The 18891-nt window shown below is 54.5% G+C and overlaps 1 protein-coding gene across 25 annotated transcripts in view; it reads right to left on the reverse strand.

Annotated features, from left to right (window-relative positions):
* The window catches only part of MACF1 (microtubule actin crosslinking factor 1), a 299184-nt gene that overhangs the window by 66453 nt on the left and 213840 nt on the right, over positions 1 to 18891 (reverse strand). For all 25 annotated transcript variants that reach the window (XM_075908729.2, XM_075908727.2, XM_075908730.2 and 22 more), the window contains 3 exons: positions 4015 to 4176; positions 3303 to 3473; positions 2012 to 2178 (listed from right to left, as the gene is read on the reverse strand). In XM_075908729.2, the coding sequence (XP_075764844.2) occupies positions 2012 to 2178; positions 3303 to 3473; positions 4015 to 4176 (500 nt within the window). The remainder of the gene's footprint in view (positions 1 to 2011; positions 2179 to 3302; positions 3474 to 4014; positions 4177 to 18891) is intronic.

Consider the following 18891-nt stretch of genomic DNA (forward strand, 5'->3'; position numbering starts at 1 on the left):
TTGATTACCTGCATCCTGCTCCAAAGACCTTTTAAGACTTCACTTCAAAGAGAATCCTCTGAACTGCCATTCATGCTTAAATTCAACACTTTACACGCAAATTTGAATAAAGATGCTAATTATCTTACCCATTACAAAGATAGCTTCCCCAATTATCACCTCTAATATCATTGGCTCACAGACATTTACCTTCCCCCTCCCCCATCCTCTTTCTGTTCTGAAATTTGATTTGTCCTTTTCATATGTGTTCATTTTTTTAATTGTATCCTTTGGTATATATGGTTGTGACAATTTTCTTCCACTATTTGATCTGAGGACGTGGGTCTGGCCCACGAAAGCTCATCATCTAATAAACCATCTTGTTAGTCTTTAAAGTGCTACACAGTCCTGTTTTTTTGTTTCAGCTGCACCAGACTAACACGGCTACATTTCTATCACTAGTTTAAAAACAGACACACAAATGCTTCTGTCAGCGAGGGCACGTCGATGCAGCCGGGCTAAACTCGAAATAAGCGACAGAACTCGAGCTAATTGAGTGGCTTTTGTCGAAATAGCTTATTTCGACTTTTGGCGCGGTCTACACAGCAGGTATTTCGAGACCAAGCGCTCTTCCCCCGGCTTCCCTTCGTACAACAAGGGCTACAGGAGTCGCAGTACGCCGTCCCCCACATTATGTCGAAATAACCGCTTGTGTGTAGCTGCTGCGTAGACACGGCCTGAGAAACCCGCCCCTAAGTGTGCAGTGTAATGGAAACTGAACCAATACTGACCTGGTCTCTGTCTAAAGTACACGAGACAGTGAGTTCTGCAAACCACTACAATATCCTGACCACTGAGGCCTATGAGAGACATGACTACCACACTTTGCCAACGTGCCAATAAGATGGCGAAAACGGATCGTCGCAAAACTGCTAAGCAGCCTAAGGCAGCTAGGGACGTATAATGTTGTTTAGAAATGTAACTGAGCAGCCACTAAAAAGCCCAGCGGGTCCACGAGCTGCGAGTGTTGCAGTATAAAGCTTATTGACGTGTGTAACCGCTAGGAACTGCCCCGCTCCCGGCCTCATTCCTAGGGAGGCTTCGCTGCAGGCTCTGCAGCCAGCTCCCCGGGAGCAGGGCTGGCAGCCCCAGCTGGCCCTGCTCCTGGGGAGCCAGCACGTAACCTGTAGTGGGAGACTAGGCTGGGCCTGCCCCCTACTGGGGGTGGGTGGGAAGCTGCTTCAGCCCCTACAGGTTAACCAGAACCAATAAGCCTCAGTTAACTGGTTATCCATTTACATCCCTCGTGTAGGTGTACTACATAGGTTTACACTGAAGGAGGCTCTCCGAGCAAAATGATGGATTCTAAGGCAGGGCGGGACAAGATGTGGCCTGGGGGCCGGATCCGGCCCAGCTACCTCTGCATCTGGTCCCTTTCTATGTATATCCTGCTGCCTGTGTTATCCAATGGTCCAGGCGGTGGCTCAGGCAGCAGGATCCTATTTCAATGGCTCAGGGCTCCCGGTTGCAGCGCTACCCTGGCGGAGGTCGGAGCCGCGAGTCTTTCAAATAACCACAGCAACCCCAGGCAGAGGCTGTGCAAGGCAGTAGCAGCGGGGCTGGGAGCCGCGAGCCCTTTGCTAGGTTTGTCATTCAAAGCCTCCAGCTCCAAACAATTCTGGGGGGAGGCTAGTCCCAACCCCGCCCCTTCCCCCAGGCCACGCCCCTTGTGGGGGTGGAGCTGGCCCGTGACCACCTAGCAAAATTCATTACGCGCCGCCCCCCCCCGCGAAAATTATTGCCCACCCCTGTTCTGAGACTGACACCCCCCACTGGGATCATCTAGTCGAGCGCAGAAAAGCAATTCAGACGCTTGCGGCTCTCCTATTTGCTCTCCACCCTCCAATATCCAGCACGTTCGAACCCAGATACGATGGGGCAAAGACGGCATCTGCCGCGGGACACCGAGGGATTTCTCCCCTTTCAGAGCTGACGCACAACGAAGTCGCTTCTGCCCACGTCTGCTCCTTACCTGGCGGCTGCCTTGCCAAGCAGGCCTGCCCATCTATTTTCCAGACTCTCCAGCTGGCAAACGATCTTCTCTCGGTCCGTTGGCTCGGCCGACTGCGCTATGCGCCCGCCCTCTGCCTGGATCATCTCCACCGTGGCCTTGCGATCGTCCAAGAGCCGCTGCAGCAGCTTTTTCATAAACAGCGAGACAAAGAGGCGTAAAGTGACCAACTTGAGCCAGCAGCGCTGCTTTTGCTTCTCAACACACCACCCCTCCCAGGGTCTCTGAGCCATTCAGCACTGGGTTGCCTCCAAGCCCAGCTGAGCACATCAACACGAAGATTTTTTTCCCCCTTCCAAACTCAAAAGATAATACAAATGGCCCAAAGAAATCCAAAACACTCGATTCAACGGATACACACGAAACTCGCCCCCCGACTGGCATGTTTCAACATTTGCTCAAATACCGCATTAAAAAAATCTCCCATAGGTGTTTAAAACTTTGCTTTGCCATGATTAACATGCACTAACTTTCCAGATATTAACAAGTCGGATTCACAACCTGCATGCTTTACCTACAGACCAATTTGTGTTTGGCCAAACCTCTTCTGTGTGTTTCTTTGGTTCAAATTCCGAAACTAAAACCCTGCTCTACACTAGGGATGTGAACAGGTAACCGGTTAACCATTAACAGGTGATGCTTACCAGGTACTGGTTAACTGGTACCTTGGAGAAGCCGCTTGAGGGTGGAGGGCTGCTCCAGCCATGCGGCAGGGCCAGGAGCAGGCCACCCTGATTGTAGGGGGACCGGGAGTCGTCTAAGTGGGTTAACTGGTTAAATCTAAAGTTTAACTGGTGAACTGATTAACTGGGATTTTACATCCCGACTCTACACAAGCTATCTGATCCTGATAAAAAAAACTAGCTGTCAGCATGTGCAAAACCAACTGTGCTGTAAAAGAAAAATAAGAAGGGAGCAAATTTCAAGACAGCATGATAGCAAAATACCACTGGGGATGTAGAGCCAATCTGCTGCCTTTTATGTAACGCTCGTTCTTATTAGCCAGTGAAGACAGCGGGCCTTGGTAAGGAGGCCAGAATCCACACAGGCTAGTGGTAGAATAAGGCGCAGGTGCAGAACGGTTGCTATACGCTAGGAGAATGACAGGAAGTCACAGGTGCCACTGATACTTTTCAAACAATCCAAATGGAGCAGACACCCTTGTTCAGCTACTAGCTGACGCAGCTGCTCTCTGGCCTTGCTGGCTTCCCCTCCGGAGACTGTTGGCGCCCGCTCGCGCCCCCCCGCTCACCTTCTGCTCCTGGATCTGCGCTTTCACCACTTTGTATTCAGCAGAGGGAGGCTTCTGATTGGAGATGAGCTCCTCCGTGTCCGCCAACCAGCTCAGCAACGGCTCCAAAGCATCCTGGAACTTCCCACAATGCAACAGGGCCTCCTGGAGCTGGGCGATGCGCTGGGCCACCTGCGGGGTATAGACACACCCCTCACTAGAGGCACGGGGCTCTCAAGTTACACCAGGCGGCAACACAAACGGCTCGCGGCCCTTGACACCGAGTCAACGGCTCTGCTTCAACCAGGGGTGGGGAACCTAATCTGGCCCCTGGCTTGCCTGGATCTGGCCCCCGAGGCTCAGGGCTCCCCCTGCAGCACTGGGGAGCCTGCACTGGCCCTCCAGCCCCCTGCCGTCCCCCTATGGGGCAGGAACACACCAAATCTACTAGGCTGGGTCCCCTTAGGCTCTGGTGTGTGAAGGGAACGTGAGGAGGGTCTTTCTCCTTCTCCGTCAGAGGCCAGCGAGGGGTTGGGGTTTCAGGGGGGTTGTTTGGGTCTCACTTGTCTGCGGCCCCTACTGATTTTTCTGTGGGTCAGTGGCCCCCAGCCCCAAAAAGGTTCCCCGCCCCGGCTTAAAGCACAAAGGCTGTACCCTTTACGGCGGCCGGTTGCCTGGAACCACGACCCTGCCTTCCTGCGCCACGCGAGCAAGGCCGGCCAGTGGCGCTTACCTTTTTGTTCAGCGTGTTCCAGCGGGTGTTGAGTGCCTCCATGTCGTGCTCCAGTCCCTGGACGTCGCAGTTCTTCCCCGCACTCTGGATGAGACCCTGGCCCACTCCATTGACCTGCTGCAGTTTGACCTGGATGGGATCCACCTGCTCCTTCTGGAACATCTGGACAAGAAAGGGGGGGGGGGATCGGTTTAGAGCCTCCCGCTGCCAACAGAGACACCTTGGACGACAGTTGCCAACCAGGGAGCAGGCTGAACATTTTCCTTCTGCTGCTTTGGCTGCACGTCGGTCACTGAGGGAGTTTTATTTGTTGGCCAAACCTCTCCTCGGCCCACAGCCAGAATCTCTAGCGCTACAAGTTTCTGCTGGTTCGGGCACAGTTCATATGGCTGCATCATAGAATCACAGAACATTAGAACTGGAAGGGACCTGGAGAGGTCATCGGGTCTAGTCCCCTGCCCTCACGGCAGGACCCAGTACCGTCTAGACCATCCATGACAGACATTTATCTAACCTGCTCTTAAATCTCTCCAGAGATGGGGATTCCACAACCTCCCTTGGCAATTTATTCCGGTGTTTAACCACCCTGACAGTGAGGAAGTTCTTCCTACCTAAACCTCCCTTGCTGCAGTTTAAGCCCCTTGCTTCTTGTCCTATCCTCAGAGGCCAAGGAGAACAATTTTTCTCTCTCCTCCTTGTAACACACTTTTAGATACTTGAAAACCACCATCATGTCCCCTCTCGGTCTTCTCCTTTCCAAACTAAACAAGCCCAATTCCTTCAGTCTTCCCTCAGAGCTCATGTTCTCTAGACCTTTAATCATTCTTGTTGCTCTTCTCTGGACCCTCTCCAATTGCTCCACATCCTTCCTGAAATGTGGTGCCCAGAACTGGACACTAGACTCCAACGGAGGCCTAACCAGCACAGAGCAGAGCGGAAGAATGACTTCTCGTGTCTTGCTCACCACACTCCTGTTAATGCATCAGAGAGAGATGCTTTTAAATCTGTAAATTAGGGATGTGAATGATTAATCGGCAGGGCTGGAGCATCCCCCCATGCGCCGCGGGCAGGGGTGCTCCTGAATAGCCAGAGTCCTCCTCTCGCCCCCACTTAAGCAGTGAACTGGTTAAACGTAAGGTTTAAATGACTGCCTGATGAAAGGAGATTTTACATCCCTACCGTAAAACCCTGGGAAAGCCCCATCTAGCTAGTCAACGGTGATTTACACCAAGAGCCAGTCAGATGCTCAATAATGGAAATCAAAGCAAGTCTCACCCTGGCAGGATTGCACGGGGCTCTGCTAGACACGGACGTGAGTTCTGTCAAACAACTGACACTGGAGACACTGGGAAAAATCCTGAATTTGTAAAGACCGGGGGAACAAGAGAAAGGCCATGAAAGACGAATGTGTTAACTGTTTATCTGAGATCATCCCACATATTTGGCACGGCCTCACCCTGCACGTCCCGTGGGAAAAGCATTCAAACCAAAAAAGGGGTTTTGGAAATGAAGGAAGGAACCTTGCGGTCAGGAGGCAAAACAGCCGGAGAAAAAATCCCATCTTTCCAAGGAGGAGAGAAGTGCTCTTATCAAAGCCTCAAATCTCCTGTAATTAGCTGATGACAAGCCAGACCCTGAATTCATTTCCCTTCCTCCACAATAGTGTCATTCAGCCCCAGCGAGGCAGGGCAGTCAAGCAAGGCCACATTGTGCAGGAAACACTGGAACATGAAAAGCAAAATCGGGGAGGTAAAAAAACAGTGATAAATAATACAGCCCAGAATAGGGATGGAGACATTGTTTATACCAGAGCTGCTAGCGAGCACAGATCCATGTCTGACAAACAGACAAGATTAGAGTGTTCTCTCTGTACTCCCCAACCGTCTCCTTCGGAATACAGCCGGAGATAAACACAGACAACCTCTCTCATTCTTCTTCAAGTGTGCTTGAAAACCCCTGTAACTGAGTCTATGGAAATTGACAAGAGTCTAAACTTTTCAGTTCAGACAGACTCATGCCAAAAACTCTACAGACGCAAGCGCTCGAGTAAGGGTTGGAAAAGGCCTCTGGTGTCAGACAATTGCTTTCCCTCTGAAGGGAGGAAAGTCAGCAGCACGTTGCCTGGGAAAAAAAACAGCTAATGGTCTGGTAGCACTTTATAGACTAACAAACCATGTTGATGGGATCATGAGCTTTCACAGGCACAGCCCACTTCTTCAGATGACTGGAGTTATGAGTTTACGTTGTGTACACCCAAAATAAATAGGAGGGGAAGGGGAGGGAAGAAAAAGGGGGGGGGGGCGAGTGACTGATTCTTATCTGCTCCAGTTTAACTAACCAATCTTCAGATACTTACTGATGCTCTGTCTCCCATCCCCTCCTTTTTCCTTCCCTCCCCTTCCCCTCTCCTATTTATTTTGGGTCTGAACATGCTAAATTCATAACTCCGGTCATCTGAAGAAGTGGGCTGTGCCCACGAAAGTTCATGATCCCATCAACATGTTTTGTTAGTCTATAAAGTGCTACCAGACCATCGGTTGTTTTTTTTCCTGTAACAGACTAACTCGGCTACCCCCTGAAGCTTCTGCCTGGGAAAGATGGCCTGGCTTCCCTGGCTCTGCCCCGTTTTCAGAGAAAAATCTTTTCCTCCCCACGTAAGTTGAGCCGCTTGTCTACAGGGTGGAACGGTGCCAGGAATATTAACTCAAGAGCGCTGGAAGACACTGTCCAGAGCTACACGCTTGTGCAGAATGATTCTGTGGTTATAAGAAGTGATGGTGACATGAAATAACTAATTCTCCAAACACTTTGGTTACTGCTCTTATATGGAGCTGCAAGTACACGGCAGGGCCAGGCTGATAAGGCAGGCACGCAGATGATTGACTGGCGCACGGAGCCTCTTCCAAGGCACTCTGACCTATGCCTCCAATATAAAGCTTCCCTTTTTCAACTCAAAGCTTGACACCCCTTTTTGCCGGACCCGAATGCACAGCCTGAGGCACTCGGCAATAAATAATTATCACCTGGGAGAGCATAATCCAGAAACCAAAGACCCATTTACAAGGTAAATCACACGCGTAATCGCATCTGGAGCAAATACTTTTAATGCATTTACTCTTCGATGCCAAAGTGCATACACAAGACTCCAGTGTTTTAGCTCATTCACCTGCACCGGGACTCAAATGTGAAACTAATATTTAATGTGCAATCCATCTTCTGCAAAGAAAAACGTGATGCGGGAGGTTTCCTCAGAGCTGTATTTGGTGAACGTTCTTGACTCAAGGCTTTAGGGGCGTCCCTCTCATGCGGACACCCCTTTCCAAAGACTCTCTCTACATTCTACTTTGTTCCCATCATGGATGACTGCATCCTGTGATCTCACGCCACTTCTTAACCCTTTGAATGCTGTGCACGAGCACGGCGCTCAGGTGGGAATTGTCTGCAGACGTGCCAGCACGCCACTGGAACAAACCTCCGTGGCAACGCTGGAGGTACGGTTTTGCTTCACGCACCTGGCACACGTTAGACATAACTCAAGTTACGAGGCATTTTCCTGATGCAAACCTAACCCTACCAATGGCTCCAAAGGGTTAATAACTAGAACCATTTAATACAGACTACAGTCCCCATGGAGAGGCAACAATGAAACCAAAGCAGTAAATCCCAGATAATAGCCACATAAAGTCAGTACCTTGAGGTCTCTTTTTCTTCCCTAATTTACTGGCTAGAACTTGGTTTGGCAGCGAAGGCTGCACTTAAACCAAAAACCAACGGATCTCTTCCTGGGTTTCCCTCCATTTCAAAGCAGTTCTCTGATGCTGAGTTGTCTTTGGGATTTTTACAAAGAGGTGGCAAAGCTCAAGCTACCACTGAATAAGGCTTATGTGCCGAGCAATCGGGGATGTCTTCCCAATCATTGTTTTCTTAACCTAAATGGCGGGTCGATTCGAGTTCAGAGATGGAAGTCCCGGGTGTTAACCCCCCTCCATACTTTTCCCAGCCCTGTTAACATTTTCTTGATGCAAAAGCTGCTAGTAAAATACTGAAGAGAATGACACTCCTTTGTCTCGTGATATCGCAGAACAACTTTGCCTCTCTGTGTGCATTTAGGAAAGCCCGAAAGGAACGGCCAGTCGTGTGCACGCATCCTTTTCACCAACTTGCTTTGCGGATTCGCTTTCGTAACAGAATTGTGTCTTGGAAATGGGGCATCTCCCCCAGCAAGACAAAGCCGTGCTGCAGCAATCTCGGCGTGACATTTGAGGAAGCTTTTTAAGTAATGGGTTTGAATACGTCAGTCACTTGAAAAGTTCAGGGAAAGAATTTTCTTAATCTAGCAATTGTATTTTACCTCTCCGGCTTGCAAAGATACAAACCCTACCCCCCCTCCAAAGAGAAATAAACCACTGGCCTACAAAAGTGACCTCTTTGTACCTGGGAGAAGAGCTACCATTACAGAAAACCCAGCTGGGAGAGGGGACAATTAGTGCAGCTTGCAAGCAGTGTGAGCAAACTCTCAAGTAGGTAGGAGGCAGAACTTCCTCTCCTCCCCCTCCCCCAAATGAAGGGATTTCCTGTCTGACATACCCTGGGTTAGTAAGTGAGTAACAAATACCTCATTATCTGGAACCAATCCATCTGTTCTAGCAGGCGGCCCTTCCGCAGCAAGAGCCGAGATAGCAGGCCCGTCCGGGCCAGTCACTGTGGTAGCCAACACCTTCCCCCCAGATGCCGCAGAAGATAATTCCTTTGCTTGGAGGGTTGGGAGAGGAGGGGGCTCTTCCATTCCCAGCCCAGCTGCAGGAAGCATCTGTGTGCTGGGCTCCGGAGCACGGGATCCTCCGGGTGCTTGGCCAGAGGCAAGAGGTTCCTCCAGCCCAGGTGACTTAGCAGCAGGCTCCTCCGGGCCGCAGGGCAAAGCTGGGGCCAGCTCTTCTGTCCCAGCCTGCGCCTTTGTGCTGGGAACTGCAGCCACTTTCGACTCCCCTGGGCTGGATGGTGTACGGGCGGGAAACTCTTCCGTGCCCGGCATGTCCCTGGGGAGCTCCACCATGCTGGATGCTGGAGCAATGGGAGCTTGCTGCCCGGGTCCTAGCGGTGCTGAGACAGGCTCCTTCATGGCTGGTGGTGCGGTGCGGGAGGCAGGTTTCTCCGTGGCTGGTGGCGTGGCGTTGGCGGCTGGCGGTGGAGCATTGGCAGCAGGCTCTTCTGTGGCTGGTGGGGCGGCGTTGGTTACTGGTGATGCGGCATCGGTGGCAGGCTCCTCCATCGCTGGTGGTGTGGTGTCGTCGGCTGGCGTGGCGGCATCAGGTGCCTCTGTGACTGGTGGTGCGGTGTCGGGCTCCTCCGTGGCTGGTGGAACAGCGTCAGCAGCTGACTGCACAGCATAGGCAGCTGGCTCCTCCGTGGCTGGTGGCACAGCATCGTCTGGTGACGCGGCCTCGGCAGCAGGCTCCTCTGTGGCTGGTGGTGCAGCCACGGCGGCATCTGGTGGCGCAGCGGCTGACTCCTCCGTGGCTAGAGGCACAGCATCGTTGTTTGGTGGCGCGGCCACGGCGGCAGGCTCCTCCGAGGCTGGTGGCGCAGCCATGGTGGCTGGCTCCTCCGAGGCTGGTGGCGCAGCCACGGCGGCTGGCTCCTCCGAGGCTGGTGGCGCAGCCACGGCGGCTGGCTCCTCCGAGGCTGGTGGCGCAGCCACGGCGGCATCTGGTGGCGCGGCGGCTGACTCCTCCATGGCTAGAGGTGTGGCGTCAGTGTCTGGTGGCGCAGCCACGGTGGCTGGCTCCTCCGTGGCTGGTGGCGTGGCGTCGGCAACTGGTGGCGTGTCGATGTCTGGTTGCACTGCGGCAGCAGCTGGCTCCCCCACCGCTGGCAATGCATTAAGGAATATTTCCGTGCTGGCTAGTACGGTGGCGGTGGGCTGCTCTATACTCAAAGGGGCAGCAATGGCCAAAAGCGCCTCCTCAGCGGTTGTGGCCACAGAAGCGCACCCCTCAGCGTCCACATGTTCCAGGGAGTCGGGAGAGGGAGTATCCCCAGGCACAAACTGTATCGACCCATCGTCCCAGCTATGTTCAAACAGCCGGGCTAAGTCTCCTTGTCCCCAGACGTCTGCCTCTCCCGTGGAACCCTCCAGCCTTACCCGGCCCACCGTTCCTGGCACATCCTCCTGAAGCCCATGGAGCCCCAGGAACGCTCCCCCGCGCATAATCCCATCTAGGGGCAGCAGTTCATCCAGGGGCACCGCTTCTTCGGACTTCAGGTCCTCCAGGGACTCTGTGGACTTCACCTGGGCCTCAGAGTCCAGCTCGGACACAGAATCGCTTGGAAAAGCTGCTTCAGAAAAACCATGCGGGTCTGAACGTGCGGCCCCATGAATCCGCCCCTCCGATCGGTCGCTCTCTTTGTCCAAGTCCGTGACTTCGTCCTCCGACGCCAGCTCCGCGACGCCCCAGCTCGAGAACTCAGCCCTTTCAGGCTGAGCACGTTCGCTCTCCTCGGAACCACGAGCCCCTTCCGCAGCGACCGCGTCTTTCGGCCAGTAAAAACCCAGCTGGGAGTCCAGTGCCTCCGTGGTGGCAGAGCCGAACGGCGGACAGTGAAGCATGTGGCTCGGGGACATGCTTCCGGTATCCTCTCCAGAGGGAAACCTGCCTTCCCAGCAGGGCATTTCAACTGTATCTGCTACAGGAGACACGGTCGCTTCACCGCCGAGCGTCCCCCCTGCTGCACAACCTCCCGTTGTGTCTCGATCCGTCAGCAAGTCGCTTTCCAATTCTTTGGCCTCCTCTAGTTGACTGGCTGGCCAGCGCAGCTGTGGTGATATTGTCTCCCACGCTCCCCTTGGACTGGAAAGCCCTATTTCTTTGGAGTCCGTCTGGGTCACCGAGGAGGTTTCCTTTTCCGAGTACGGCTCTGTCGTGGGTTCGATTGTACTCGCCACCTGCGAACCGCACGTCCCATCCAAGTCCTCGAGATCTGACACAATCGCAGAGTCTGCAGCGCTGACGTCCGAAGGAGCTGCCTGCTGGCACGCTTCCGTCGCGGCCGCTGCCAGCTGTTCAGAGTCTGCTGGTGGGTCCAGCCCTTCCGAGCACCCCTCAGAGACCTGACCCTCCAGATGCAGCAATGCAGCTCCATCCCCTTCCTCGCGCAGACACTGCTTTTCGAGCTCAAGGAACATCTGCACAGAATCCGTGTCAGAGAACTGCTCGGGGACAAGAGGGCTGTCGCCGCGCACCGAATTGGGAGCCAAGTCCTCAGGTTCATACTGAACTGTCACAGCTTCGGTATCACACACATTAGCTGCAAAAGTGCCGTTTGGATCCTGGTACGTTTCCTGGGGAACAGAAGCTAAGCTGCTATCATGCAGCTGTGAGTCATCACAGTGCACCGGGCGAGGAGCTGGGTGGTGAGAGGTTCCCAGGACACCAGCAGAACAGTCTGCTGTCTCTGTCGGCACGGCTGTAGCAATTAATTGTTCCCTTTCTTCAGAAATATCTGCCAAGCAACAGTTCCTTTTCTCATCTGTCAAGAGAACTGTCTTTCCTCCCTCTGACAGCATCTCCGCCTCCCACTCCTCCTCAGCCTCCATCATTATCCATCTCTCATCCTCTTCGAATCGCAGCTCGGACTCCGTTTTTTCTCGCAGGCTGGGGGTGATGAGGATATTCATTCCCGGATCCAACAGCTCTTCACTCAGGCAGGGAGACAGCGGCACGGTTTCCACAGTGCAGTCTGCCAGGGCGGCTTCCAAGGCGTCGCGATGCCCACTACTCAGGCTTCCCTTGATAATGTTTCTTCTTGCTCTTGGCCACGTGGCACTTGAGGGTTTCCGGTCCCGGGGGAGAACCACGGACCTGGCAGGGGCATCTTCCGGTTTCAGAAGGGGTTGGCATTCATCCTGGAAACAGTCGTAGCCGTCCTCGCTGAGCGGCCTTGCCTCTTGGGCTTCTGGAAGGCCAGACGACTTGGGGACGTGTTCCAAAGTGAGCGCTTCTGACATCACTTCTCCATCACGAGCCTGCCCAGAGCTCTCCCCCAACCCGGCGCTCGACTCCCGCTTCTCTTGTAAAGAGGAAGTGGAGGCCCCTGCTTCGGAGACCTCACTCAAGGAGGCCTCAACCCTTTCTGCAAACTCAGGGAAATTGGGTGGCATAAAAGATTTCCACGACCTCCTGTTCACATTCTCTTTCCTTTCCGGGTTTGGCCTTCTCCGCGGGGGAGCGGGTGCTGACTTCGTGACGTCGCTGCTGAGTTTCAGCGCGTCAAAAATGACTCGTTCGTCTAACTTTTTACTGTCTGGTGCCCTTGATTCAAAGACATTGGCTGCGCCTATAGTCCCATTGCTGGAGATGGTTCCAGCCTCCATCTTGTCTATGGTGCTTTTGGAAGGCTGATTAAGTTTAGACCCCTGATCAATTTGTTCATTTATTCTCATTGTGTCATATATGGACCGCTGGGGGACATAGCAGTCCTCTATATACCCATCCTCTTCCTCACCTTTCCCCAAGCAAGTGGGATTCTGCCGTAAACAGTCTGGCCTGCTTAGTGGCTTACCCATACTTCCCCAATTCAGGAAGACACCACCTCATTCACTTGCCAGCCACCCCAAAAAGAAATGCATTCTGCGTCCGCGACAACCCCACTCAGGTTTTAGACTGTAATCCTAAAAACGGCTCGGACACCGGAATTTGTATTCCACAGAAGTCAAATGGCAATCCATGCCGGAGCGAATTTCCATGGTAGTAAAGCTTCCAACTCAGTTACATTCCATAGCCCCTCCAGGAATCCCGGTGGAACCAAGCGGATACACGGAGCATCTCTTTAAAAAAAAAATCACCAGCCAAATAATTCCTTCCAGGGCTGCTTTTAAGGTAAGGTTCCTTTCTCCTTGCGACTGTCAGCAAAAACCAGCCGAGGATGACAGCTTCTATTCAATAAATGCTCCCCGTCATTATTTCCAACAGAAGCTGCAGATGAGTTTGAAGCTGCTAATTTATACCGAGCGTGCCCTTCTTTAACAACAAAGGCAAAGCAGCTCCAGTGGTTTCATGTATTGTCACCCCAGCTCCTACAAATCCTTCTCCTCCTCTTCCCAGCTCTCCTCCCGGAAAGTCCAGCTGGTCTGAATTAGCCTCTCCCTCCACAACTCCAGTGTTTTCATTTGAACTGAGCTTGCGAGCGGATATTCCTGCCCGTTTAAACACAGGAAGTTCTTCATGCAGGGGCAAACCCCGGGTCTTCCTGTCTCCCGAGCATGCTGGCATTGCTGATCCTCCTACCCCACAGGGCCCATCAAGCCATAACTATCTGAGCCAAGGAAGAATGGCCCACACCCCCCAGCTTCCCGGTGAAACATACACGGTAGATTCCTTCATGGGCAGCAGCTTTAAAAAAAACCCCGTGGCTTTAAAAGGCACCAGCAAGGAGCAGGGGGTGGGCTGGGGGAGCAGCTAAGATCTCCCAAGTAGCAGAGAGCCAAGGAGGAATATTCGGGGGTTCCTCTCCTGGAAGAGAAGCCAGGGGACTAACTGTCCCAGGTCCTGCCGACAGCCGCCCGCTGCTTTTCCAGCCGTCTCTGGGCTGCCGGAGAGGCTCCTCTGGCTTGGGCCATGCTGCAAGAACCGCACAATCCCTCCAGTGTCCCGGGCGCGACTCTCTCCCCCGCGACGGCAGGTGGCCGCGGACAAGTCTGCAGGAAGTTAGTTTCCTTTCCGCCCCTTCTCGCCTTTTGTGTGGCTCAGCTCCGGCTGGTGCGGCGGCGGCCGGGCTGCGAGCGGAAAGCGCCCCGCCTCCCCCTCGGCGAGTCCCCGGCCCAAGCTGCTGCTCCGAGCCGCCGCTCCGTGGGATGCATGTCAAGCAGCCGCCGCTCGCCTCCTCCCGCCGCCGTGCCCAGCGCTGGGGCTGCCGCTGTCACGGGCCTGGGCGCACAAACTTCGGGCCGGGGGAACAAAAGGCTGCGCTGGAAGGGCCGGGGCTCGCCGGCGGCCCCCGCGCTCCCTCCGGCCTGGCGGATTCACGGGGCCTGGGGATCCATTCCCCCCCCCGCTCGGAACCGGCTCCGGGCGCCGAGCTGTAGCTCCCCGGCGCGGGGTGCTGGAGACGGGGCTGCAAGAGCGAGGCGGCTACCGCCGAGCTGCCAACTCCAGCGCGGGGGGAGGGGGTGGCTGGCAGGGGAGGGCGGAGACCAGGCGGGTGGGAAGGACGGACCGGGAGAAGGGAAGAGAAGGCGGGGCCGCGGGGAGGGGCGAAGAGACGGGCAGGGGCCGGGAGACAAGGCGGGGCGGGGAGGAGGGTGGCCGCGGCGCGCATGGAGAGGTGGCCGCGGCGCGCAGCGCGCATGGAGAGGTGGCCCCCCGGCGCGCCACGGGCCCAGAGCAGGACTGGCCCTTGCGCCTCCCGGAGAAGGAAGAAACGCGGCCCGGTCGCTAGCGGGAGGCCAAACCCAGCTCCCGCGGGGCTGAAGCGGCGGCCGCCAGTCTCCGCTCCTCGGGGCGCACGGGAAGGGGGGGGGAACACGGGGCAGAAACGGCGCGGCGGGTTTAGCGCCGGCTCCCGCCGGGGAGGGGGGCGGGGGGAATACCAGGCTCTTCCCTTCCCCGGCCTTGTCTCGGGTAGCTCCTCCTCTCGGGGGGAGGGGGCACAGTGCAAATCCCCCGACAAAGAGAAGCAACGCCCTGTCTCTGCCCGCGGCGTGGCTCCGGTACCCCCCGCCCCTTGGCAGCCCAGCTCCGCGCGCAACGCGCCCGCCGGCTGCCCCGACCCTGCCCCGGGAGAGGGGGGTTTCTTCCTACCCTGTCGTGACTGCCACGAAAGCCCAGCCCCGAGCCAGGAATCGGGGGGTACATGCGGGGCTGCAGGTTCCTGCACATCCCCCGGGGCAGCCATTCCCACCGCGCTTCCTGGCTGCACCGTCCCTGGCCGTCTCCGCCCACCCCGCAAGCGAGGGAGGCCACCGCAGGCGATGCCGCAGGGACCGAGGTGAGGGGACCCACTAGGCAGTGTCACCCTCTCCAGTGCCAGGGGAGGGGCGCCGTGGGCCGAGCGCCCTGTCTCGCACCCCCCCCCCCCCAAGGGCTGTATCCACAGCTCAGTGCCATCTCTCCCCAAAGCTGGGGTTAATGGCTGGCTGGGATTTCGCAGAAGAGGCCGGGGGGCACTGGCTGCTCCCCCACACTGCCCAGAGCGTTTACTGCCAGGCGTCACTGGGGAACCTTGCGATTTAGCCTCTGTGGCTGCAGGGCCACCTGGGCCCAACGCCATGGAATCGACTTTCTGGTTACTGGCCTACAGTTTAAAAAGAAAGAAATAAATCTCCCTCCTGGCGCGACCCGCCAGCATTTCAAACAGATCTGAAGTTTGTCAGTAACGTGCCTTGGCTGCTTCAGCCCAACCCAAATCGTCCTGTAACAGGGCGTACCTTCCCCCCCTTTCCTTGAGCCTCCTGGCTCTGCGGACCCGCTGCTCCACAACCTGCACCTGGCCCTTGGCCACACACTCCTGGGTTCTTAGGTTCATTTTCAATGCCATGGAGCACATGTTAAAAGCCCCCCCACCCGGGGGGGGGGGCTGGAAGAGGGAGGCAAGCTGCCTGTGACTCACTGAGGTGCTGCTAGGAGACATGGCAGGCTCGGAGAGAAAACAGGAGGGCTCAGAAAAAGCTTCAGCGCAGCTCTAGGCAACATCCCACATCCCAGCCACGGCCTGACAAAACGGCCTAGAAATTAGAACACGGCAATACTAACGAGGGGGGAGGGAGACGCACAATGCTACTAAATTATATTTGATAGAGGTCTATTGCCATCTGCTTACTTACACCCATCACCATGGTATCGGGTCTGCACAAACAGTGGTGCTGGAATTATTTTTAGGGTGAGGATGCTAAGCTGAGTCCCCCCTCCCCTCCCGCATTCACACCCCTCACTGCCCCAGCTTGGGGTCACACCTCAGGTTGCCACTCTCCAGCCCGGACGCGTTAAACATTCGCATCCCTACTCAGCATCTCTGCTGCTTACACCGATGTTCACAAACATTCACGTACTCACGAGGCCCCGGGGAGCAATCCCCATTTCACAGATGAGACACCGAAGCCAAAAGTGCCACGATTTCTCCCCCCGATCGGACGGAGCTGCAAGTGTCCCGTGAAAACCAACCTGGCCCGAAGTCAAAGAGGCAGCCTGCGGCAGAGCTGCAAATGGAACTCGGGTGTCCAACCAGTGACCATCAGGGCTCCCTCCATCTTCCCATATTGACTGACCAAGTGCCACCCCCGTTTTCCAGCAGACCCACGTGTCTAATACTTGCCTCCTCTCACAAGCAAAATCCTATACAGAATCCTTCGTGCACAAGCGAAATGACAACGCACATCACCTGCAAAAACCATCCTACAAAACCACCCTTAAGACCTTGGTTTTCATTCTGAAAAATGCACACACAGTTTGCAAAGGCAAAAGACAGGACTATGCAGCACTTTAAAGACTAACAAGATGGCTTATTAGGTGATGAGCTTTCGTGGGCCAGACCCACTTCCTCAGATCAAATTGTGGAAGAAAATTGGCACAACCATATATACCAAAGGGATACAATCAAAAAAAGCGAACACACATAAAATTGACAAATCAGATTTTAGAACAGAGTGGGGGTTTGGGGGAGGTTAGTGTCTATGAGATAATGATATTAGGGGTGATAATTGGGGAAGCTATCTTTGTAATGGGTAAGATAATTAGTAATAGAAATAGATAATTAGTAATAGAAAATTACTATTTTGCAAAGGGTAAGTTTTCCATATTGATGAACACCAAAAACATGTTATATTTCCTACACTGTCCAGCTGAGTGAGGTAGAGCTGACAGAAACCTTTGTGTGTGTGTGTGTGTGTGTGTGTGTGTGGGTGTGGGGGGGGGGGCAGAAGAGTTATTCCCAGGAATAAAATAGGTCCAAGTATCATTCTGAGAGGAGGGGAAAGGAGACGGGACAGCCAAACCATGTCTGAGCCAGATACAGACAGACACTCTACTAAAATGAACGTAGCTGGAAAACTGAATGAATCACCAGAGACCTTTAAAGTAGCAAACTCTATCCTAGGCGGCACCTTTCACTCAGAAATATCAACCCTCGGACACGGACCCGCAGGGACGAAGATGGTTGGCTCACATCTTGAACCCAGCTCGGCCTGCCAGTAATTTCTCTCTCTCACATTCCAAGACCTATCTCTGGCTCAACGCACAATCCCCGATTTGACAGCAGAGAGCAGGTCCTTGGTTTACTTTAATAATTCAACGCAGCTGAAACCACAAAGTTTGGTCAATAAACCTCCTTTCCCGTCCCTGCCCCACCTTCACTGTTCAAACCCTGAGTGGGACCATGAAATGCTTTCGGGCCCCTTCAGCAGGAGGAATTCCAGGAATCCAGGCTGGGGGTGCGGAGGGTTTTTGTTCCATTATAAAGCATGATCTGGATGTGGCGCTACCAGCTTCAGAGCCAGAAATTCTTTTCCCATTTCCTCACCAAGTCACGTGCGGAGAGCAGGTCAATTATCCTCCGTCACATCCCCCATCTCTAAAACCCTTCAAAAAAAAGAATCAGATGGGTTTTAAAGGAGGAGGCTGCCTACAAACCCCCGGTGCGGGGCTGTCGGTGAGGGTTGGATTCAGAAATCATCCGGCACTCAAGTTCTAATCACACTTACTAGGAAAAGACTCCAAAAAGGCAGGCTAGACAGGTTGCTGAGCACCATGCCGCTTGGAGCAGCCCCTGGAGTCAGAGTCCCGGGGAGCCCTGCAACAGCTCCTAGCGGAGACGGCCCTGCCCCAATTTGATATTTGCTCTGCGGCATGACGAGACGGAGCCCACGGGACTCGGTCGGAATTTTTGCCCTTTCGGATTTCTCTCGATGGCTCGGGAGCATGGAGGCCTGCCAGCAGCAATCTCCGTTACTGAAATAAATGTCTGATAGAGCTTCCGAGCTCTGTCCGAGCGCTCCCAAGGGGGCGTTTATTGCACGGCTCGCAGGGACCCACGGCCTGGTTTGCAAGGAACAGGCCACAGGGATGGCCTGGGGAGGAACCCTGAAATGGGATATTGGTTTAATGAGCAAATCTGCTTTGACCTGCCTCATTAGCCCATTACAAAATGAGTTTCCAGGCAGCCGGTGAACAAGGAATAAGGCTACTCGGGAATTCCTAGAGAGGAATGAGAGGCCAAGTCTCCCTTCCATAACCCAGTCCTCCAGGGACGACCCAAGTGGGGTAGCTTAGCTGCTCCCCGTGAAAAATCCCAATGGGACATTCCCAAGCCCTAGGCAAAGTCAGGCCAGCTCTGGGTAGGACTGGGCGGGGCGCTGATGCACAGCAAGGCCAGCGCCCAGGAGCAAAGACTTTTTGTTCCAGGTTTGCTTTATTCAGAATGCTTCGCGGCATGTCCTGTCCCTCCCGTCACGACCCTTGGAAACAAAGCGGCCACGGACATCTCTGCCCATCTTCTCCTCTCTCCTTCGCTCAGGACAATTCTCCCCGTTGCCTCTTTGCTACTTTTGTCCCCGGTTTGGATGAATCTCTCACACTCCCGTCCCACCAACCGTTCCCGTTTCCTCTCCACTCCCTCCGAGGCCAGTCTTGTTTTAATTATTTATATCATGGCCGACTTCGGGGAGCACCAAGGGGAACGAGGGGCTGTCAAGGTACCCGGGCAGCCAGCCCCGTATCTGAATTTCGGCTTTTTTCCTGCCTGTTGAGTCCTCTCGCCAATTTCCCGGACCCGCGTTGCTCGGCGCTGGGTCTCGTCTTTAGGATTACATTGGGGGGCGCTCTCAACACCCTGGTGAAGCACCATGTACGTCGACCGGGCTACAGTCATGTACATTTCCTACTAACAGAA

The sequence above is a fragment of the Pelodiscus sinensis genome, chromosome 26 (assembly GCF_052426305.1).
Source record: "Pelodiscus sinensis isolate ZL-2025 chromosome 26, ASM5242630v1, whole genome shotgun sequence".
NCBI lineage: Eukaryota > Metazoa > Chordata > Testudines > Trionychidae > Pelodiscus > Pelodiscus sinensis.